This window comes from Ammospiza nelsoni, chromosome 2, assembly GCF_027579445.1.
Source record: "Ammospiza nelsoni isolate bAmmNel1 chromosome 2, bAmmNel1.pri, whole genome shotgun sequence".
NCBI lineage: Eukaryota > Metazoa > Chordata > Aves > Passeriformes > Passerellidae > Ammospiza > Ammospiza nelsoni.
The window spans coordinates 14,820,545-14,838,405 of record NC_080634.1 but is presented as its reverse complement, the minus strand read 5'-3'; the positions used below and the strand labels follow the sequence as shown (position 1 = coordinate 14,838,405).

The 17,861-nt window shown below is 39.9% G+C and overlaps 1 protein-coding gene across 1 annotated transcript in view; it reads right to left on the bottom strand.

Annotated features, from left to right (window-relative positions):
• Positions 1-528: 528 nt before the first annotated feature.
• The window catches only part of JAM2 (junctional adhesion molecule 2), a 40,580-nt gene continuing 23,247 nt past the window's right edge, over positions 529-17,861 (bottom strand). The window contains exons 3-10 of the mRNA XM_059465930.1: positions 16,072-16,185; positions 14,421-14,573; positions 11,218-11,423; positions 8,973-9,075; positions 7,450-7,557; positions 6,457-6,472; positions 5,673-5,706; positions 529-4,752 (exon numbers count right to left, since the gene is read on the bottom strand). Of these exons, the coding sequence (XP_059321913.1) occupies positions 4,720-4,752; positions 5,673-5,706; positions 6,457-6,472; positions 7,450-7,557; positions 8,973-9,075; positions 11,218-11,423; positions 14,421-14,573; positions 16,072-16,185 (767 nt within the window). The 3' untranslated portion in view covers positions 529-4,719. The remainder of the gene's footprint in view (positions 4,753-5,672; positions 5,707-6,456; positions 6,473-7,449; positions 7,558-8,972; positions 9,076-11,217; positions 11,424-14,420; positions 14,574-16,071; positions 16,186-17,861) is intronic.

The window sequence follows — 17,861 nt, the reverse complement described above, 5'->3', positions numbered from 1 at the left end:
TTTCATGGTGTGAAGAAGCTCTTAATTGCATGGTGAGTGTGGCTAGCTGTGATCATCAGCTCCTACATGACAGAGGCAGCTGATAGTGCTGCTCTGTGTTAACTGCAAAACTCATTTGTGTGCTGTGTTTTAATGCTTAGATACTATAACACTTGTAATGATACACCAGGAAGGAACTATTTGTTCTGTTGAATTTATCCAAAAAGCTTCTGCAGAAAAAAAACCTCCATGAACCTAAAGTCTGTAGCAAAGCCCTACAATAGTGATGGAGGTGCACAGTCAAAAGCACAGGCACAAATGCCCTAATTCTACACTGCATCAATGAACACAAAGGTGATGAAGTCTGCTAAAGAAGTTGTGAGGTGCAAATCTCTGCAACTGAACTATTGACACAAACACTTTAACTTCTGAGGAGCTATTTATTTATAAAACTTATATCTGAGAAACTACATAAACACTTTGACAGTCTTCATACTAGTTTGAATTGTATTGACATGATTTTTCTTCAGAATAAAACTACATATGCAGTCTACAGAGAGAGAGACTTCCACATTAAACACTAAAACAATGCTTGAGCTTTTATTACAGGAAGATTTATTTTGTCAGCATAGTGAGTTTACTGCTACATGCTTTGCAATTGTATCAGATTTGCCAAAGTCATCTCTTAAGTCCTAGTACATCAGAATTGCAGGAGAAATTGAGCCCTTGACAATGGTTGAGACACAAGTAGTGAGATCACCTATGAAAGTTATTTGAATAGATTTTTCCAAGCTGCAAGAGTGAATCTTGTATAGCTGCATGTACAAATGAACAAAATGAGAAGCTTTCACACAGAACTAAATTGAATATACAAGTTAATTTGTCTTCAAGTTTATTTGGGGGTTGTTTTTTTTTGAAATACCATCACAGCTAGGTTGACTAAATATTGGCAGTTTTTATTTTCAGCATGTAAGACATGGAAACAATATTTACAGAGCAGAGGCCCAAAGATCCCTTGTGATTTTAACCCCAGCCAGCAACTAAGCATCCCATAGCCTCTGGCTCACTCCCTGTCCCTTCCCTGTAGGGAAGGGAATTAGAAACAAAATTTGTGGGTTGAGATAAAGCACTTAAATAATTGAACCAAAGTCATAATATGGGAAAAAGAGAGAAAGAGAAAACCTGAGAAAAAACCTGTGATGCAGAGCACAAGTGCTCATCACCACTCACTGACTGAGTCCAGCCTGTTCCCCAGCAGCAAATGGCCCCTCCCAGCCAACTTCCCCCCAGTTTAAATACTGGGCATGATGTTCTATCCCTTTGTCCAGTTCAGGTCAGGGTCCTGGCCCTGATCCCTTGTGGCTTGAGCACCTTCTCACTGGCAGAGCATCAGACACTGGAAAGTCTTTGAGTCAGGGTAAGTACTGCTGAGCAACAACTGAAACATTATTGTATTACTGATATTATTCTAATACTAATTAAAAAAAAACCAGCTCTGTACCAGCTACTAGGAAGAAAATTAACTCCCAGCTGAAACCAGAGAAGTATCAGCTGCTTATTCCATACCATTTATGTCATGCCAGATCCCGCACTTCCCAATATACCAGCACCTTTCCTGTCTTTTTATAGATGCACACACAGATACCATTTCCTTTATCTATAGACAATCCCCATAGATGTCTACTGAATTCATTCAGTCCATGACTTTTGGTGTATACAGTTGTGACTTGTGAGTGTCATGAACAGTCTTTCAGGGCAGGAAAGAGGGGGTCTGGTGTTGGATTGGTGCATGTTGAAGCCAGTTCTGGTTCCGTCACTGCTCTGCTTGTCCTGTTACATCACAGTTTCACAGTTGATTCTTAATATGGCAGTTGAAAGGGAGCTGAGTTCACATCCCCAAAGCTGGAGGGGTGGAGACAGGCACCATGAGGTGCCCAGTACAATTGTGGGCATGCAGCTGATGTAAAAGTGCTAATACACAGCATTTCACAACAATTAACATCACACAATGCACTGGCTATTCAATGAAACCAATGCACAAACCAGACTTGCAGATCCTTCCATCTTAACAAGTATGCCCAAGTCCTTGAGCAAAAACAATCCCACAGATGAGTTTGCCTTTGCCCAAGGCAAGAACAACCCAGACTGTCTTCATCAGCACAGTTTTCATGTGCACTACAGGAACTTTATTCTCTTCTACAGTAAAAGTTTTGATTGGGCAGGGCCAGCCCACTTGGCAGATGACGCACCAGGTGGCCTTTGCCAATGTGCATCCCAGTGTTTGAAGGTTCCCCCTGGCCATTGCTCTCAGTGTAGTCTAACAGTCCATTGGATCATGTGGTTTTCTCAGCTGGTGCATGATACAATATACCCACTAAATGCCATGTTCCTTGGCCCAAGCATCTGTGAGTGTTTTCCAAGTATTTCTAGTTTATTCTGTTGAAAAGGTGTTGCTCAGGGCCCCATGTAAAATCATTCTTCTGAATCACTTGATAAAGAAGGCTTACAATCAGACTAGTTTGGAATATGCATTTTCAAAAAACCTACATCTAAGCTTACATTTTGAAGAAATGGATTAGAATTTCTTTCTATAGGATCAGGAGTAAATTCAGCCCTTCCACTCTGCCTGGGAAACCATCCACTGGAGATGGGAGTAGCAGCTTTCCTGGAAGAACCTCAATTTGGGATTGTTTTCCTTACAATTCATGTCTCTAGGGTCACGGTAGGTCTCCCATCCCAATTCTTCATGCCTTCTCTGTGGTGTCTCAGCTAAACCCACAGGGTATCCCATGGCGTGTACCTTCCATATCCTCCCTCTTGGGGCAATGCCTACTGTCATTAGCATGGGGCTGTAGAGGTGAGGAATAGAACATAAACTCTTTGAGCTGCTGAAACTCCTGGGACAGTTTATCTGATAGTTTCTTCACAGATGAGAGAGGAAGAGAGGTTGTCTTCAAATTCCCAGAGATGGCAAGCCACTGTATCCACAGATGTGTGATGTCTTTTCAGATTGATGTTGCCAGTGGGTTGGTGTGTACTCTTGGTACACTCTACAAACTTCCACCTCAAAGGAATTGGTCTGGATCTGTGGGGAACCTTGTATTGTCCAGGTCAAAATAAATCTCTAGCATGGCTAATTCCCTCAAGTATTGGATATCTTTCCACTTGCATGGTGACATGTAGTGTCATTCCTGTAAGGATACCTTTCCTTCAGGCTTGACAGGAGTCACTTCCAGAGGCTGGGGACTTGTGTCTCTCTTGCAATCTCTCTTGCAATCAATGCTTGCTTTCTTAGAAAGTGATTCCTTCCCTCTAGTTCCAGCCCATTAGTCCCATTATCCCAGCATTGGAACAGCTAGGTGGTAGGATGCTCATCAGGACAACAGCTGAAATATTTATGTATATCCTGCAGCTCACTCAGGAGTAAGGATTGAGTGGTTGCCTCTTGTTGGCCTGTTACTGAAGTTTGTGTAGGTACAGTACACGTCAGTGGAGTTTTGGTTGTCACAGATAATTTCCTAACCCTAAATAAGGCCTGAACCAAATGCAACAACACACTGATTGTTACCAAAAGGACCAGGTTCAAGGGTAGTCACAGGATATGCAAAGTCCTTTAAATTCTCAAATGCTATTGTAATCATCCTGGAGGGGAAGGAAGGTGTTTTTCCCATGGTTTGGCTCTCTGATGGTAAAAGGCAGTAGATGTAACTGTGGATAGTTTCCAGCAGATGGCTCCCAAAGGACAGAGGGGACACACACCAGACAGGCTCGTGTCATTCTATCATTTCACAAGCCAGTACAACACAGAACAACACAGTGATAACCTTAGCCCAGGCCTAGAGCGAATGAATCGATATGGTGACCAGCAACTATTAAACCAATACAATGAAGGCTTATAACAAACTTGTTTTAACATGCTCTAGTCAGATCTGGTTTTGTCTCAACATTTTGAGTCCCACATTGGGTGCCAAAAAGAACTGCCAGCAGCTCAGTCAGCAGCTCAGCCCCATGTGGCTGTTTGCTCACTGTCCCCACTCCAGCCCAGTGGGAGAACTGGGGAAAAAAAAAGTAAAACTTGTGGGTTGAGAAAACAAGTTTAATAATTGAAACAAAGTAAAATAAGATACTAATAATACTAATAAAAACAACAATACTATCAATTGTAGTGAAAAGGCAAGTGATGCACAACAGTTTCTCACCACCCACGGACTGATGACCAGCCTGTCCCCCAGCAGCAGTTGGCTCCTCCTGGCCAACTTCCCCAGTTTAAATACCGAGAGTGACATTCTGGCGTGGAGGCAGTCACCAAGCACCAAGCCTGTTTGAGTTCCAGAAATGTTTGGACAACATGGCAGGCACATGGTGTGATTCTTGGGGTGTCCTGTGCAGGGCCAGGAGCTGGACTTCATGATCCTGATGGGTCCCTTCCCACTCAGCTTATTCGATAATTCTGTGATTCTGCATATCCCTTTGGACAACTCAGATCAGCTGTCCCAGCTGTGCTCTGCCCCTGCTTCTTCTGCACCTCCTCGCTGGAAGACCATGGGAATCTGAGGACTCCTTGACTTGGAGTAAGCACTACTCAGCAGCAACTAAAACATCAGTGTGTTATCAATTTTATTCTGATATTAAATCCAAAACACAGCTACTATGAAGAAAATTATCCCAGCTGAAACCAGGACATTGATACTTTTGTATAACAAGTAGTAATTTGATGTCCCTCACAGAGGCTGATATCTTCTAAATAACAAAGGACTTGGTATGCTTGAAATCCTAAATGAAGCAAACAAGGTTACAATAAATAATAGTTCAAAGATTTTAAGCAGGTTAATATTTAGTGTACATTTCAGAAGAAACTAAGGCACTGAGCTTGACAAGAAATATGTCTGATGTGCTGTTAGTAAATGTTCTTTTCTGAGATGGGAGGTCTACAAAATGGACTCTACAAAGAAGTAGCAACCTATTAATAAATATAGGTATCAAACAGCTCTGTTCAGAGCATCAGATTTTTAAGTGCATTAACAATGATAAACAGATACCATAGCTCTTCAAAGCTTTATCTTTCTCACTCAGAGCAAACAGTTGGTCTCAGTAAGTTTCTTATATACATACTAGGTCAAGGATTAAGCTTATGCAATTTAATATGTTCTGTTTTGATTAAGAAAATGGGTGGTGTTCGGGGATCTTTTAAGGTTACATCAGTTTACTCATGCTACTTTAACTCCTCTTGTCCTTAAACTGTAGATAGTGATATTGAGTCACTCCTAGTTGAAGTTTTACATAGGACTCTATTCCTTTTGCACCAATCTGAAAAGCTGGAACCGTGTAGATGTAGTAAAAGCCCTTTGAGCTGACTCAAGGAAGGGGAGGTGGAAGTAGTAAATTCAGCTTCCATATTTCAAGTCTTTTGACCCACATTATTCTTAGAAGAGTTAGGGCCCAATCTTTCTCTCACTGCTGTCTTGGACTGTGTCTCAGTTAGTTAATCAATATGTACAAGAAGATGCAAAGTATGGAGCAAAGTATTGCACTTAAGACCATGCAATAGGAAGCTGTTAATGCTGATAAAGTGTTGCCAGGTACGGGCACAGCAGGAGTGAGGAGTTTGTGTACACGGAAAGACATTACAGATCTAAAGAACTTTGAAGATATCTAAAGCTTTTCAAACACACTAGTGAACATGAAAGACTTGCCTTTTCACTTGTAGATTGATAGTTTGTCTTCTTTCTGTTAACAGAGCAGGAAAGGAATACAGTCAAAAAGTGACTTTTCTGGTGTTGGGTTTACCCCTTTGGGAGCCTTATATATGAATGCATTTTTCCAGATTTCCAGCAATCCTCAGGGATTTTTCCCCTCCTCTCAGAAAAAAACTTACAATAACAAATCCATTGAATACTTTTAGATAGCAGTCATTATCTCATAAACCACTGCCAAACAGCTTCTCTAGCTTGTCGTTCCAACTCTTCCAGTTACACTTTTTGTCTAGCTCATGGCCAGAACTAAAATAGCTTGGGGAAATTCTGACTTGCTACTAAGAAATTTTAGTGAAATAAATCCATATCAAAGGAATAGACCAGGCACTGTCAGAAAGTTTCTACCAGTTATATTTTTACAAAACACTTCCTATGAAATAACTTGAAGATATGGATATGAGAGCAGTTCAATTTGGTTCTGATTGTCTTCTGTCTAGTTTGAAGAGGAGACACATGAATAGCTGAGTTAGCAGTGTAAGCTGGAACTATGTAAATAGACACATCTCTGTGTATTTACCACAGCAATGTAATGATTCACTTTCTGACCAGCACACTGGTTTCTATTAAGGAAACCAGCTAGTGTGTAGAATCAGATTTATCTCAGCGTCAAGAAAGCTATTGCACAAAAATCACATTAGAAAGGCTGTAAAAATCATTAGAGTTACTAAATCATCTGAAATGTAAATGAGGTTTGCAGTGATTTATGTACTGCTTGCATACTTACTGGGAAGAACTTTCCTCTGAAAAAGAAAGGAAAAAAAAAAAGAATTAGCACAAGAACAGTTTTCCTTAGCTGTTTTAAAGTTCTTTGAAGTAGTTATTTCTAGAATATTCAGCTCTTCAGTTTCTAGAAGGAGTTTCTGAACCAAATGTCTCTTTTTGGTGTAGTGAGTTTAGGCAGAAGAAAGATTAAGTTTCAAGGGTAAATGAAGCCCCAAGTGAACTCTAACGAGCAGCTCTGCAGCCTCTGGTAATTTCAGGCAGCTGACCTTTTCAGATCTCAATGTTTGACATCCCATGTTTGACACAGTTGTTGCTGCGCTTAAGCATATAGGTACCAATGTAAAGGCTACAGAGGGGGCTGCTGGATGTCAAGCTTTATGTAGGAATCCCTAAAAGCAAACTTTTTCCATGACCCAGAGGAAGAAGACAGTTAATTTAGTTTCCCTTTCATCAGAACTTAGTTGGTCAGGCACTGTTGACTAAAACAGGTTTAATTTTCTTTTGCCTTTCTTAGGCATTCCTTATCAAAACTAGGGTGGAGAGGTTCCAAGAACCAGAGTCAGGCTCATTGCTTTCCCTAGGTTGTTGTTTGGTAGCCTTAGCACAAACATCCCCATGTCATTTTCAAAGTACCTTTTGCAGTAGATGTTGGCAGAATAAAAATGTCTGCACAAAATGTTGCTGTTTTAATGCTCTCCAGCTTTAGTACCATGGAGTTAGAACCTTCATGGAAAGGAGGGCATCATCAGAATAATAAAATTATGGAATGGTTTGGGTAGGAAGGGACCTTAAAGACCATCTGGTTCCAGCTCCCTGCCATAAGCAGGGACACCTTCCACTAGATCCACTTGCTCAGGACTCCCTCCAACCTGTCCTTGAACACTTCTAGGGATGGGGCACCCACAGCTTCTCTAGGCAAGAAAGAGTGTCATGGAAACACTGCTAAATAAAGACATTTTTTGACTCAAGGAAGGAGTGATTTTATTCTACTTACTTGCAAAGTAGCCCTTTTTTTGGGCATAGAATACTCCAAGGCCACACAGCACCATCACCAGAGCCACAATTACTACAGCCACAATGATACCGCTTACATTAAGGTCATCTGTAATTATAAAGCAGAAGTCCTATGTTCTAAATTGTAAAAATTTTAACTGGCTGGATTTTTCCCTAATTACCACAGGCATTTTTGTACCTAGAGGTGGGCTTTGGCCCAAGATGCATAAGTTAATTAGTAACAGTTAGATGTATTTAAGCAGTAAAATGCACTAATGTGCCACAGCCACTTTAACACAAGTGCTTGGTACACATCAACCGCTTAGTTTGGGTCAAAAGTAAGGAAAGAATAAGAAGAACCAAGGGATACATATTCCTTATATCTACCCCAGATAAGTATTACCCAAGTCATATGTCTCTGAGGAAAAACAGCTTGAAATTTTTGTAAATGTTAAGCAAGTTTTTTCATATAGTTTATTTGCTTAACACAAATGAAACAGCTGATGGCAATTGAGTTCCACTTCTAAAGAACTCTTCAAATTAGTTTTTTGAAACGCAGTGATTTTTACATATTTAAATAGCAAGGCTTTAAAAATACAACACAATAAAGCTGAGTTGCCTGAAGTTAAACTCTACACCAGGCTACTGAAACATCTGGCCATATTTATTTTTAAGGTGATGGCTTGACTTCAACCATGACAAAGACCACACCCATATCCTGATATACTCACTAAGAACTTCAGACTATCATACATTTTAGGAAAACCAAAATTATTAAGAAGCAGAAAAATTTTCATGGGTTTTTGTTATGTTTCCAATTATTTGGATCCCAACTTTAAGCACATTTCGATATATAGTTGAGATTTTTACCCCAAAACCCCACCAAATTTTTGTACAATTTAGGCTGACAGCAATTTAGGTCTTAGTGCATATTTTCACAAAGTGATTCTATCTCAGTAGCTTGAGGAACATTTGCTCATAGTCCACCAAGAATGCATTAAAACCCATGACATGATTTTCAGCTAAGTTCCATGAAAGCACCATATGGAACTTTGCAGTTCCATACACTTGGACAGGATCTTCCCTGCAGTAGTTACTAGGATTTGTTACCATTTGCTTTCCTATGATATCTACAAGAACCAGTTGTATATTTTGTAAAAAAACTCCTCACACATTTTGGGTTGTTACAGACTGTTACATTAAGATTTCCCATGAATGAATCCCAAAAGGCAGGCTTTATGTGAAGAAAACACCCCAGTGGACTGGCACACTCATCTGTAAGCCTTCCACAAAAGCATTTGGAAATATTAAAGTTCTCATATGGCTGATGATTTTCTGTGAATTCAGTGTTTGGCAATCTAAAAGCTAATTACTGCAATAAGGAACTTATTTCTCCTCCCCCCAAATGCCATAATCAAATAAAAATATTTAAATCAATCTGGTCTTAGATTCTTAGTTGTACCATGCAATTACATAAATCCTACTGCAAGACTGTCTTCCACCATTATTTTGTTTAACACTTACCAACTTGCATTCGCTTCACTGAGCATTTCTGAGATAATCCAATCCCATTGGAGGCTTCACAAAAATACTCTCCAGTGTCATTCTTTGTAACTGTATTAAACAGCTGTTAAGAAAGAGTCCAAAACCATTATCAGAACAGCGGGAAAAAAATCCTGTAGGATAGAAATTTTGACATGTCAATGTAGATTTGTTTGTTTGAAATGAAACCCAAAACTGATACCCAAAAAACCCTGAAGACAAGTAAGAAATTCTGGTCCATTTCAACCTTGTAAGAGCACCCTAGTCGCATTCCCTGATCCTTCAACTTCTGCTTGTTGCCTAAGAGTTTCCTTTAGATGGACATTTAACTCAGTGGAGTGTATCTACAAGGAAATTAATTTTTAGTGGACCAGAACTTTCCAATAATATCACTTTCTTAGATGTGCTCTAATTTCATAATATCTGAAATCAAACAGTTTCTTCATTTTATCAAAACGACAACCCCATTAACTGATCCTTCAAAAAACTTGACACATACTGCTTATGATGCATTGTCAACTGAAATTTTTCAGAAATTGTTTGGGTGGTTCTCAACCCTCCAAAAATACACTTTGTCTTCTTCCAACAGAGAAATGCTAAACCATACTATTTATCAAATACTACTACTGTAAAATGAAAATGAAATTAAAATAAGGCTGGCAGGACATCTCCCCCCACCACAGAAGAGCTTATCTGATGCTTGTTAGTTGGTGCAATAACTCAGAGCATCTTGCTCTCTCATGAGCCTCACAGGAACCTTGGTGAAGTAACTCAATCAGGACAGTTTTTCTTGTGGTGAATTATTTCATTGCCATGAGATTGATGCTTTCAGCTGACAGTAAACATCTTGCTGTGGAAGCAGATATGGAAAGACAAGCTGGAATTTCTGACTGACATACACTTCACTTTACAAATTGTAAAAGCTACACCACATTTTCACAAAGCTGAAATCTTCTGCACATTTCCTGGAAATGTGTGGGGTCTCCCCCCCAAAGTCAGGACCCCAGTTTGTGGTTTCTCTCCTGGGGGCTGAGTGTAAGGAGTCTGTGTATGCTATCAGCAATTCGGTGGTAAGTTACACTGACTCCTAACCTATACTATTTCCTTGCTAGCTGTAATATAGGTACCTTAAAGCCATGCACTGTTTTATGTAATCTACTTGTAGTTCTTATATTTTACACTGTGTAATAAATAACTGTTTAAGGCCTCTTGTCTGTTACTTTATTATTAATACTGCCAATTCAATCACTAACTCATTTTATAATAGACCTAACTGTCCACTCTTAAGAACTTGTAAGCCAGAGCAATTTAGGTGCAGTTCACCTAAGTAGAGCTGCTGCAAAAAATCTAAGCCTAAGGCAGGGCTTTTCTAAAGCTCTCACTTGATCTGTAACAGAGATGAATAGAAACTGACCTCATATCAATTCCAGTATTTCTATTTTCCTAATTATTAGACTTCTTAACTGTTTCTTTTTAATGTATGCCATACTTTGATATTTTGAGAAGTGATTAGTAAGTTTGAGTATCCATCTTATTTCCGTGATGAGCATTCAGAACATCTGAATGCTTAGTCATACTTCAGTTTCCATGTTTGATTTTGCACAAGAGTAGTGTTCTTAGAACAGCTCTTTACTTCTGAAAAATCTCAGCTCCCTAAGTAGCATCAAGCTCTTTTGAAGGATCAGCTAACGGGGGAAGAATGAGAGAGACACACAACCCACAAAACAAACTATAACAAAAATGAAGAACTGAGCTTACTTACAGTCACAACTCATTCCCCCTGACTTCACAGGTCCTGGATGGGAACTTGTAAATGGCACTGGACTGCAGAGATTCTGTACTGTCCTGAGTGCTGCACTCCCCTTGACGTGTATGAAGCTACTATTCCAAATTTTAAAGTTCTGTCAAATAGATCTCTATTGCCATACCAAAACTCATTCTCACCTAGTACTAGTTTACAAAGTAAAATTTGCCATGTATTTCTAGATTCTCAGTTACCACTACTGCAGCCTTGCACCTCACCCAGTTTGTGTGTATCATTCAATATCTATGGCTTGGTTTGAGGCAGAAACCACCTTCTACATTTCTCAGCACATTTCAGCATGATATTGACGTCTAACAAAAACCTTCTGAATTTTTGGATTTAGACTCCTGTGGATCATTTTACTGAACAGTAAATTTGGTCTTCTTGATAACTGTCTATGACAGAGTTGGTTATTACACTTACCAGAGTGCCAGACTTTTTATTCATGGTGTAAGTTATGTTTGCTGCTCTAGCACTGCCTGTTCCTGTCTTCTCCAGCAAGGCAACACCATTCTTGTACCACTGGTACTCAGATGGAGGGGAGCCCTCAGTTTCCTTACAACTCATCTGCACGACCGTTCCTGTCATTGCGGAGCTGGGTACCTCACACACTGGAGTAGTCGGAGCAACTGGACAGTGAAATTGAACTTGTTACATGTGTACTTATACTGTCCACCTCTGTCAGAGTCTGAAATAGCTCATGCCTCAAACATTGATATAAAGTTTTGCCCATTATAACAAAAACTGTATAAAGAAGCTACAACCAAAGAAGCCTCCCTGAAGATACCTGACTGGGACTTTGGACTGAAAGTCAAAGTGCTGAGATTAAATAAAGTGAAAACTCATTCTTCAATCACCTGAAACAAGCAAGTAAACAAGGAAAAGAGTGTGAGCCAAACCCAGCTAAGAATCATCTCAGGCTTGCTTCGGGGTGAGGGAGGCTGTAGCCTGTCACTGATGGTGGAGACAGGAATGTGACATTTGGAACACAGCGAGGTTCATGCAGCAACAGCCAGAGTTTATTGATGTGTGCCCTCTTTGTGAGGGCTTTGAATTTCCCCTGCTTACAGATATTATTGGTCAAAGGTCTTAACTCTGCCCAGCTCACTGGCCAATGATACAGGTGCATTCCTGGTTCAAAGGGATTAGCTGGGGTCCCCTTGTTTGAACTTGAATTCAGCCTGTCCACTTAAAACCTGGGAACTTGTTTACTCCTTATTCTCTAAGGAGCTAGGCTGGTTGAGTTGGTATCTGTTATAGACTATTTATCTGTGCAGCCATAGACCAGCTATAGCTGTCACAGTAGCCCACTGACCCATTTGTTGGGAGCAGGTTTGCACAGATTTCCATCCCAGCCAAGGTGGGGGCAGGAAGTTTTGGTGTGTTGTAACCTCTGCTCAGGGGCAGGGAACCCAGCCTCTCCTACAGAAACTGGCTATGGAACCCCCAGCCTTGGGAAGGCCACATCCACGGGATATTCACGTGAGAGGCAGCTGAGGGGGTGCCTTAATCCATCAAAGGCCCCTAAAGTGCTCCCCAGTGTCATTCCTGCAGCCTGGCACCCCAGGACTGCACATGATGCAACAAACCCAGTCTGTTGTAAGGGACAATGACAAACTCCCCCTCCCCCCCAAGGGAGGAGCCTGGATTTTCCCACCTAGCCTGAGTGTATAATAACCACTCAGATTCTATGCTTTTCTTCTTCACCACCAAGAAGACCAGCTGGAGAAGATCCTTGAAACATCACTGGGATCCATGGAGTGGTTGTATTTTCTTTATTCTGTCCCTGTTACTCTCAGTCCCTCCTACCTATTTCTTATTTTTCTCTCTCTCCTTCTCTCATATATTTACTATTAAATAAACCCCCATACTATTGTCACTGTCATTTGGTCTTGTTTGCACCTTGATTTGGGCAGGGGCATTTCTAAGATCTAATGGGATCATGACAACATGACAGCAGGCTGACAGTCATTGTGAGAAGCTGAGCACTTGATAACTACTACATCAATGAAATGAAGAGTAGGAGAAGGGCTGGAAGGCACAACCCTGCTACTGAGAGCACAGTAAAATTTATGAGTCGCTAAAAATGAAAGAGGTGCTTACTGCCAGCCTCCCCCCACCATATGCTGTGTCATCCTCTCTCCAATCTGTTCACTTTCATCCAACCCCAGAGAGTTTGTTTCACTTTGTTTGTTGTATGCAACAGAGAGAGATGGGATAACTTGGAATCTGTAGTCCAGCAATTGGCCCCTTCCTTACCCTAGTATTTAAAAACAGAAGTGAAGAAGAGGAAAAAAGATTTTTTGTATTAAAAGGAGTAAATTTTTGAGAGGTGAATGTCAGAAAGATTCACCGAGACATTGGCAGTCATCATAGGCACTACATAAACTCCAGTCTGAGGACCAAAACCAATTGGTTACTACATTCCAGTTTAAATTAAAATGAACATTCCCCCACACAGACGCAGGAGAACTGTTTGTTCCTTCTCCTATGAAGATGAACATCTCTTTTTTGATTTTTAATATGTGAACAGAAAAGAAACTTAATTTTTTATTTTTTGGTACTTAACATTATATAGAAGAAAAATAATGGTGAAGAGGCATCTGTGGAACATTAAAAGAACAACTGACACCTTAACTAGTATTGATAAATTTTTTTCTTGGTTGATTTTAAGATAAAAAGCAGAAATAAAGAAAACCAAATGAAATACTAATTCACATTAACTTTCAAAAAGGTTTGTAAGCAACACATGCCCCCTCCCCACCCTTTCTCCTTTGGCCTCGAAGATTTCAACTTTAAATTAAGAAGCCACATTTAAAACAGGAAAGCTGTTGAGAAAGTAGAAGAAAGTGGGTTTAATTTATTGTTGAGGCTAATTAGAAGTTCACGCATTTATCATCTTTTATGAAGAACTTAGAAACTTTATGTATAATTTTGAATGATCAATTATTATTAGTTTTAATAGGACAAATATAGAATCTACAAAAGCAGATCTTTTGTCCCTGTACAGATAAAAAAGGAAAACTATTGGCCTCTACTACTCATCCAGTGCAGCAAATACCAAATGCAATGTGAGAGCAATGTGCTCAGTATTCACTTTTCCATAAATTCCTTAACTGGGAAAGAAAACAAAGACCCACAAAGAACAACTGCTCCCCAGTAGGGCACCACCATCTCTCCTGTAAATAAAGTCCGCTGATTGCCAGCTCTCTGGCTGGCATTGCACAAAACCTCTCTCCTTCCAAAACCAGGACGAGACTGTAGCATCTTGGAAAGAACTTTTGCTTATGAATATTTGATAAGTGCTGACAGATGCTGACTTTCCAGTGCCAAGCACCATGATCGTCTTATCCAGATTCTCAGTCACTGAGCAACTTCAGTTTTGAGAACTGAAACTCACTTTGATTTAATAAAACCATAGTTATGTCTCTTTCTAAAGCAAGTTTGACTTTTGCCAAGCTGTTTTGTGATGTTGTAGAATGTTCATGTGCAAGTGTGTTTATAAACCCAGCCCGAAGGAGACCCAAAAACCCGGCACCCACACACTGTGTGGGCCACCCTACCTTCAACATCCCAACACCCCATCATCCAGTTTCTCTAAAAAGGCTAAGTAATAAAGTTTGTACCCAATACTGTGAGAGTAATAGTAGCCTCTCCCAGGCGTTGTCCCTCTTCACTCTTGGCACTGATTTCACAGCGGTAGGTCCCAGAATCCCTCCTAGTCACGTTCCTAATTCGGATTCCTGTGTTCAGCATCTCTGCTCGGCCTCGGAGATCACCTTCAGGGAGAACAGACAGAGAGGTTTCTGCTCTTTGCTTACAGAATCATAGAATCACAGAGTGGTTTGGATTGGAAGGGACCTTGAGGATCAACTTGTTCCATCCCCACTGCCATGGGCAGGGACACCTTCCACCAGACCAGGTTGTTCCAAGCCCCATCCAGCCTGGTCTGGAACATTTCCAGGGATGGGGCACCCACAGTTTCTCTGGTCAACCTGTGCTAGGGCCTCACCATCCTCACAAGGAAGAACTTCCTTTGTATATTTCCTCTGCATATCTAACCTAAATTTCCCCTCTTTCAGTCTGAAGCAAATATCTATCGCTCATTGGCTTATTCTGAAATCATGTACAATTTATTGATATTTTATGTCATATTGTACATGAAACTATTGCTGATTAGTTCAGGGTTAGTTACCTGTCAGCAAAGAGCAATATGTAATCTCCTTCTGAAAACAGTATGAACCTTCCATTTAGTCCAAAAAACCGCCCTCAATTCAAAAAACCTCCATCTGCCATACATTATCCACTTGGAAGATGGAATGCATTTTTCTGCAGATGTTTCAAGAATATATATATATATATATATATATATATATATATCTCAGTAGTGAGGTGACTGAAAGACATCCCTTTCCACTAGAGACATGACAATCACTAACGTAATTACCTTAAAGAAAAAGTTGTGAGTGAGACCACAGCAGAATATTTGACATTTTAACTTGGCAAGAAAAACTTGATGGATTTAGCAAAAATATTGCCATGAGACTTCTAACAATAAAGAAGTTTTTGTAATTCTACAGTTTATTATGAAAGTTACATGCATACACAGAAGCATGAGTTCCAATGTTTCTCTAAATTAAATATATGCAGAAAAAACCCAAGTTCATCAAGGTCAACACATCTGCAAGGTCTACAAACTAACAAAATCTCTGCTTTTCTTTTACTTCTCAGCCTTCATTTATTGTGATCAATGTAACAGAGACCCATATGTTCTCCAGCATACAAAGCTTAAGTAAGTCCTTTTCAAAACATACAAAGAGAAATTCTACTTCTGAAAAGAACACAAATAATTTATAATATACAGCTGAGTTTATATTTTATGTATACAAAAAATGCTGAATTATTCATATCTAACCTCCTGCTTTACAGGAGGCTTCAGAAACCTCTTTTTAGGATAGGAGTGCAGAGCCTGCAGTAGTTTAGGGGAGTTTACATCCACATGTAATTTCATTGTTGAAAAATCACAAGAAATCTGCAGTATCATTTTTTAAGCCTTTAATTTTATTATATTTAACTTAATTAAAAGGTAACTAATAATTGATGATTTTAGAAATGCCTTTTTTACCCCAGAGAAGAGTTCTCTTTCTCAAAACAACAGCTCTTCTATATGAACAATTAAGAGCCTTCTTGTTCAGTTTTATTCTTGGTGTCCCCAAGAAAGAGTCAATAGCTATGCTAGAGAATGACATGTTAAACCATCCCTTTGCAGTACCGTACCTGTAAATTCACTGTTGTAGTAGACAAATGAGACTCCTTGAGATTGGATTTTCTTCCACTCTATTCTTAAACTCATCCCTTTTGAAAATTTGTGTTTGCAACTAAGAATAGCCTCTAGAGGGAAGACAAAAAAAAAAGACAAAAGGGAAAATTAAAGATTTTAGTATTGTGTTGGTATACATTCAGGTTCTATGAAATTCATGTTCCTCTTTCAAAAGAACTTGTACAGCAGCAATGGCCAGATCTACTTCTCAAAGTGATGCTTCTCCAGATTTACACAAACACAGTAGAGAAAAAGAAACCAGTAATTTTCTTATACTTCAGTGGCTTTTGAGTAAAACTTCAGATGCTGGGGATTCCCATGCTGGATAGGGCTTATTACTTTCCCCATATAACATGGGAATGTTACTTTATCAATTACATTTTCAATTACTATCCTCATTTTAGTTTAAACAGTTCTGAGCAGATCACCCCTAAAAAAGGGGACTCTGACTTTGTTGTAAACATATTTTTTGAGTTACCATTCTGAATTCAGTATCAATAGCTTTTCTGTTTAAATTTATAACTTAATGGAGATGAAAAATATTGCAGTAAGATGGTTTAAGAAACAAATGCAATATAGACCTTGCTACCTGTAAGCTAATAATTTTCCATTACAGGCCACAATATCCAGAGTAAAAGCCTTTATAGGTTTGACAAGGCCTGTCTAGCTTTCATAATGCCAACATGCACTGCTCAAACACAATCAACCATCTTCCTCCTTTCCAGTCTAAACAAATGAGGCTGGAAGGTAATTAGGAGCTACAGACAGATCTACTCCCTTGCCCTTCAGAGTCTGATTTCCTAGGTCTGCTCTGAAAAGAAACAAAAACCCAGACTGGTAGCCTTGGTGATACCTCACAGGGGAAAAAAATATCCAGACTTGAAAGAAAAATTGAGGCAGGAGGGCGTTCCTTGCCAGAAACACGTTACACGTGCACTGGCTGTTTTGAAAAACATACTGTGCACTCAGGAAGTCTGAGGTTCCTGACTTCAGGTTGAGTGTATGGGTGGAGGCTTCCTGAATCTTAAGATTTGCTAATTTCCTTCCCACTTTGTTTTTTGTGTCCTTCTAACAAAGAAAAACCATCATTCAAGCTCAGCTTGCTTTTGCTACTGGCCTTGTGACAGCTGGCTTGTCAAATGGGCTGGTCTCTATTAGCTGACAGAGAGACAGCTCAGCTGAAGTGTTCTCAGCTGAACAAGTCACCTCTGTCTCAAACGAGCTGCCCCTTTCTTGCATCCCACATGTTTTTGTTTCAGAAAAAAACCCTAGCACTGATGCCCACCCACTAATCTTATTCAGAGAAATGGAATGCATGGAAGAAAGCGAGTGTGCACAGAACAGAGACAACATAATAAAATTGTCCCTTAGTTATGCTTTTCCCCCTAATAATAGAGTCAGGGAGAGGCATTTTCCAGACTTGCATTAAGGTAGGTCCACTGGATACTGTGCATCAGCACTGGTACTGCTAGGCCTGCAAAAGCCCAATGGAATCTTGGAGAGATCTGCACAATATTTAATTTGGATTTACATCTGGTCTGGAGGCTATCATTGGTGATAGAATTATAGAATATCTCAAGTTGGAAGGAATGCCAAGAATCAGTGAGCCCAACTCCCTGCTCCTTGCAGAACTACCTAGAACAAAACCATGACCAGGAGTGTCACCTAGATGCTCCTTGAGCTCTGTCAGGCTTGGTACCATGACCACTCCCCTGGGCAGCCTGTCCCAGTGCCTGACCATCCTCCT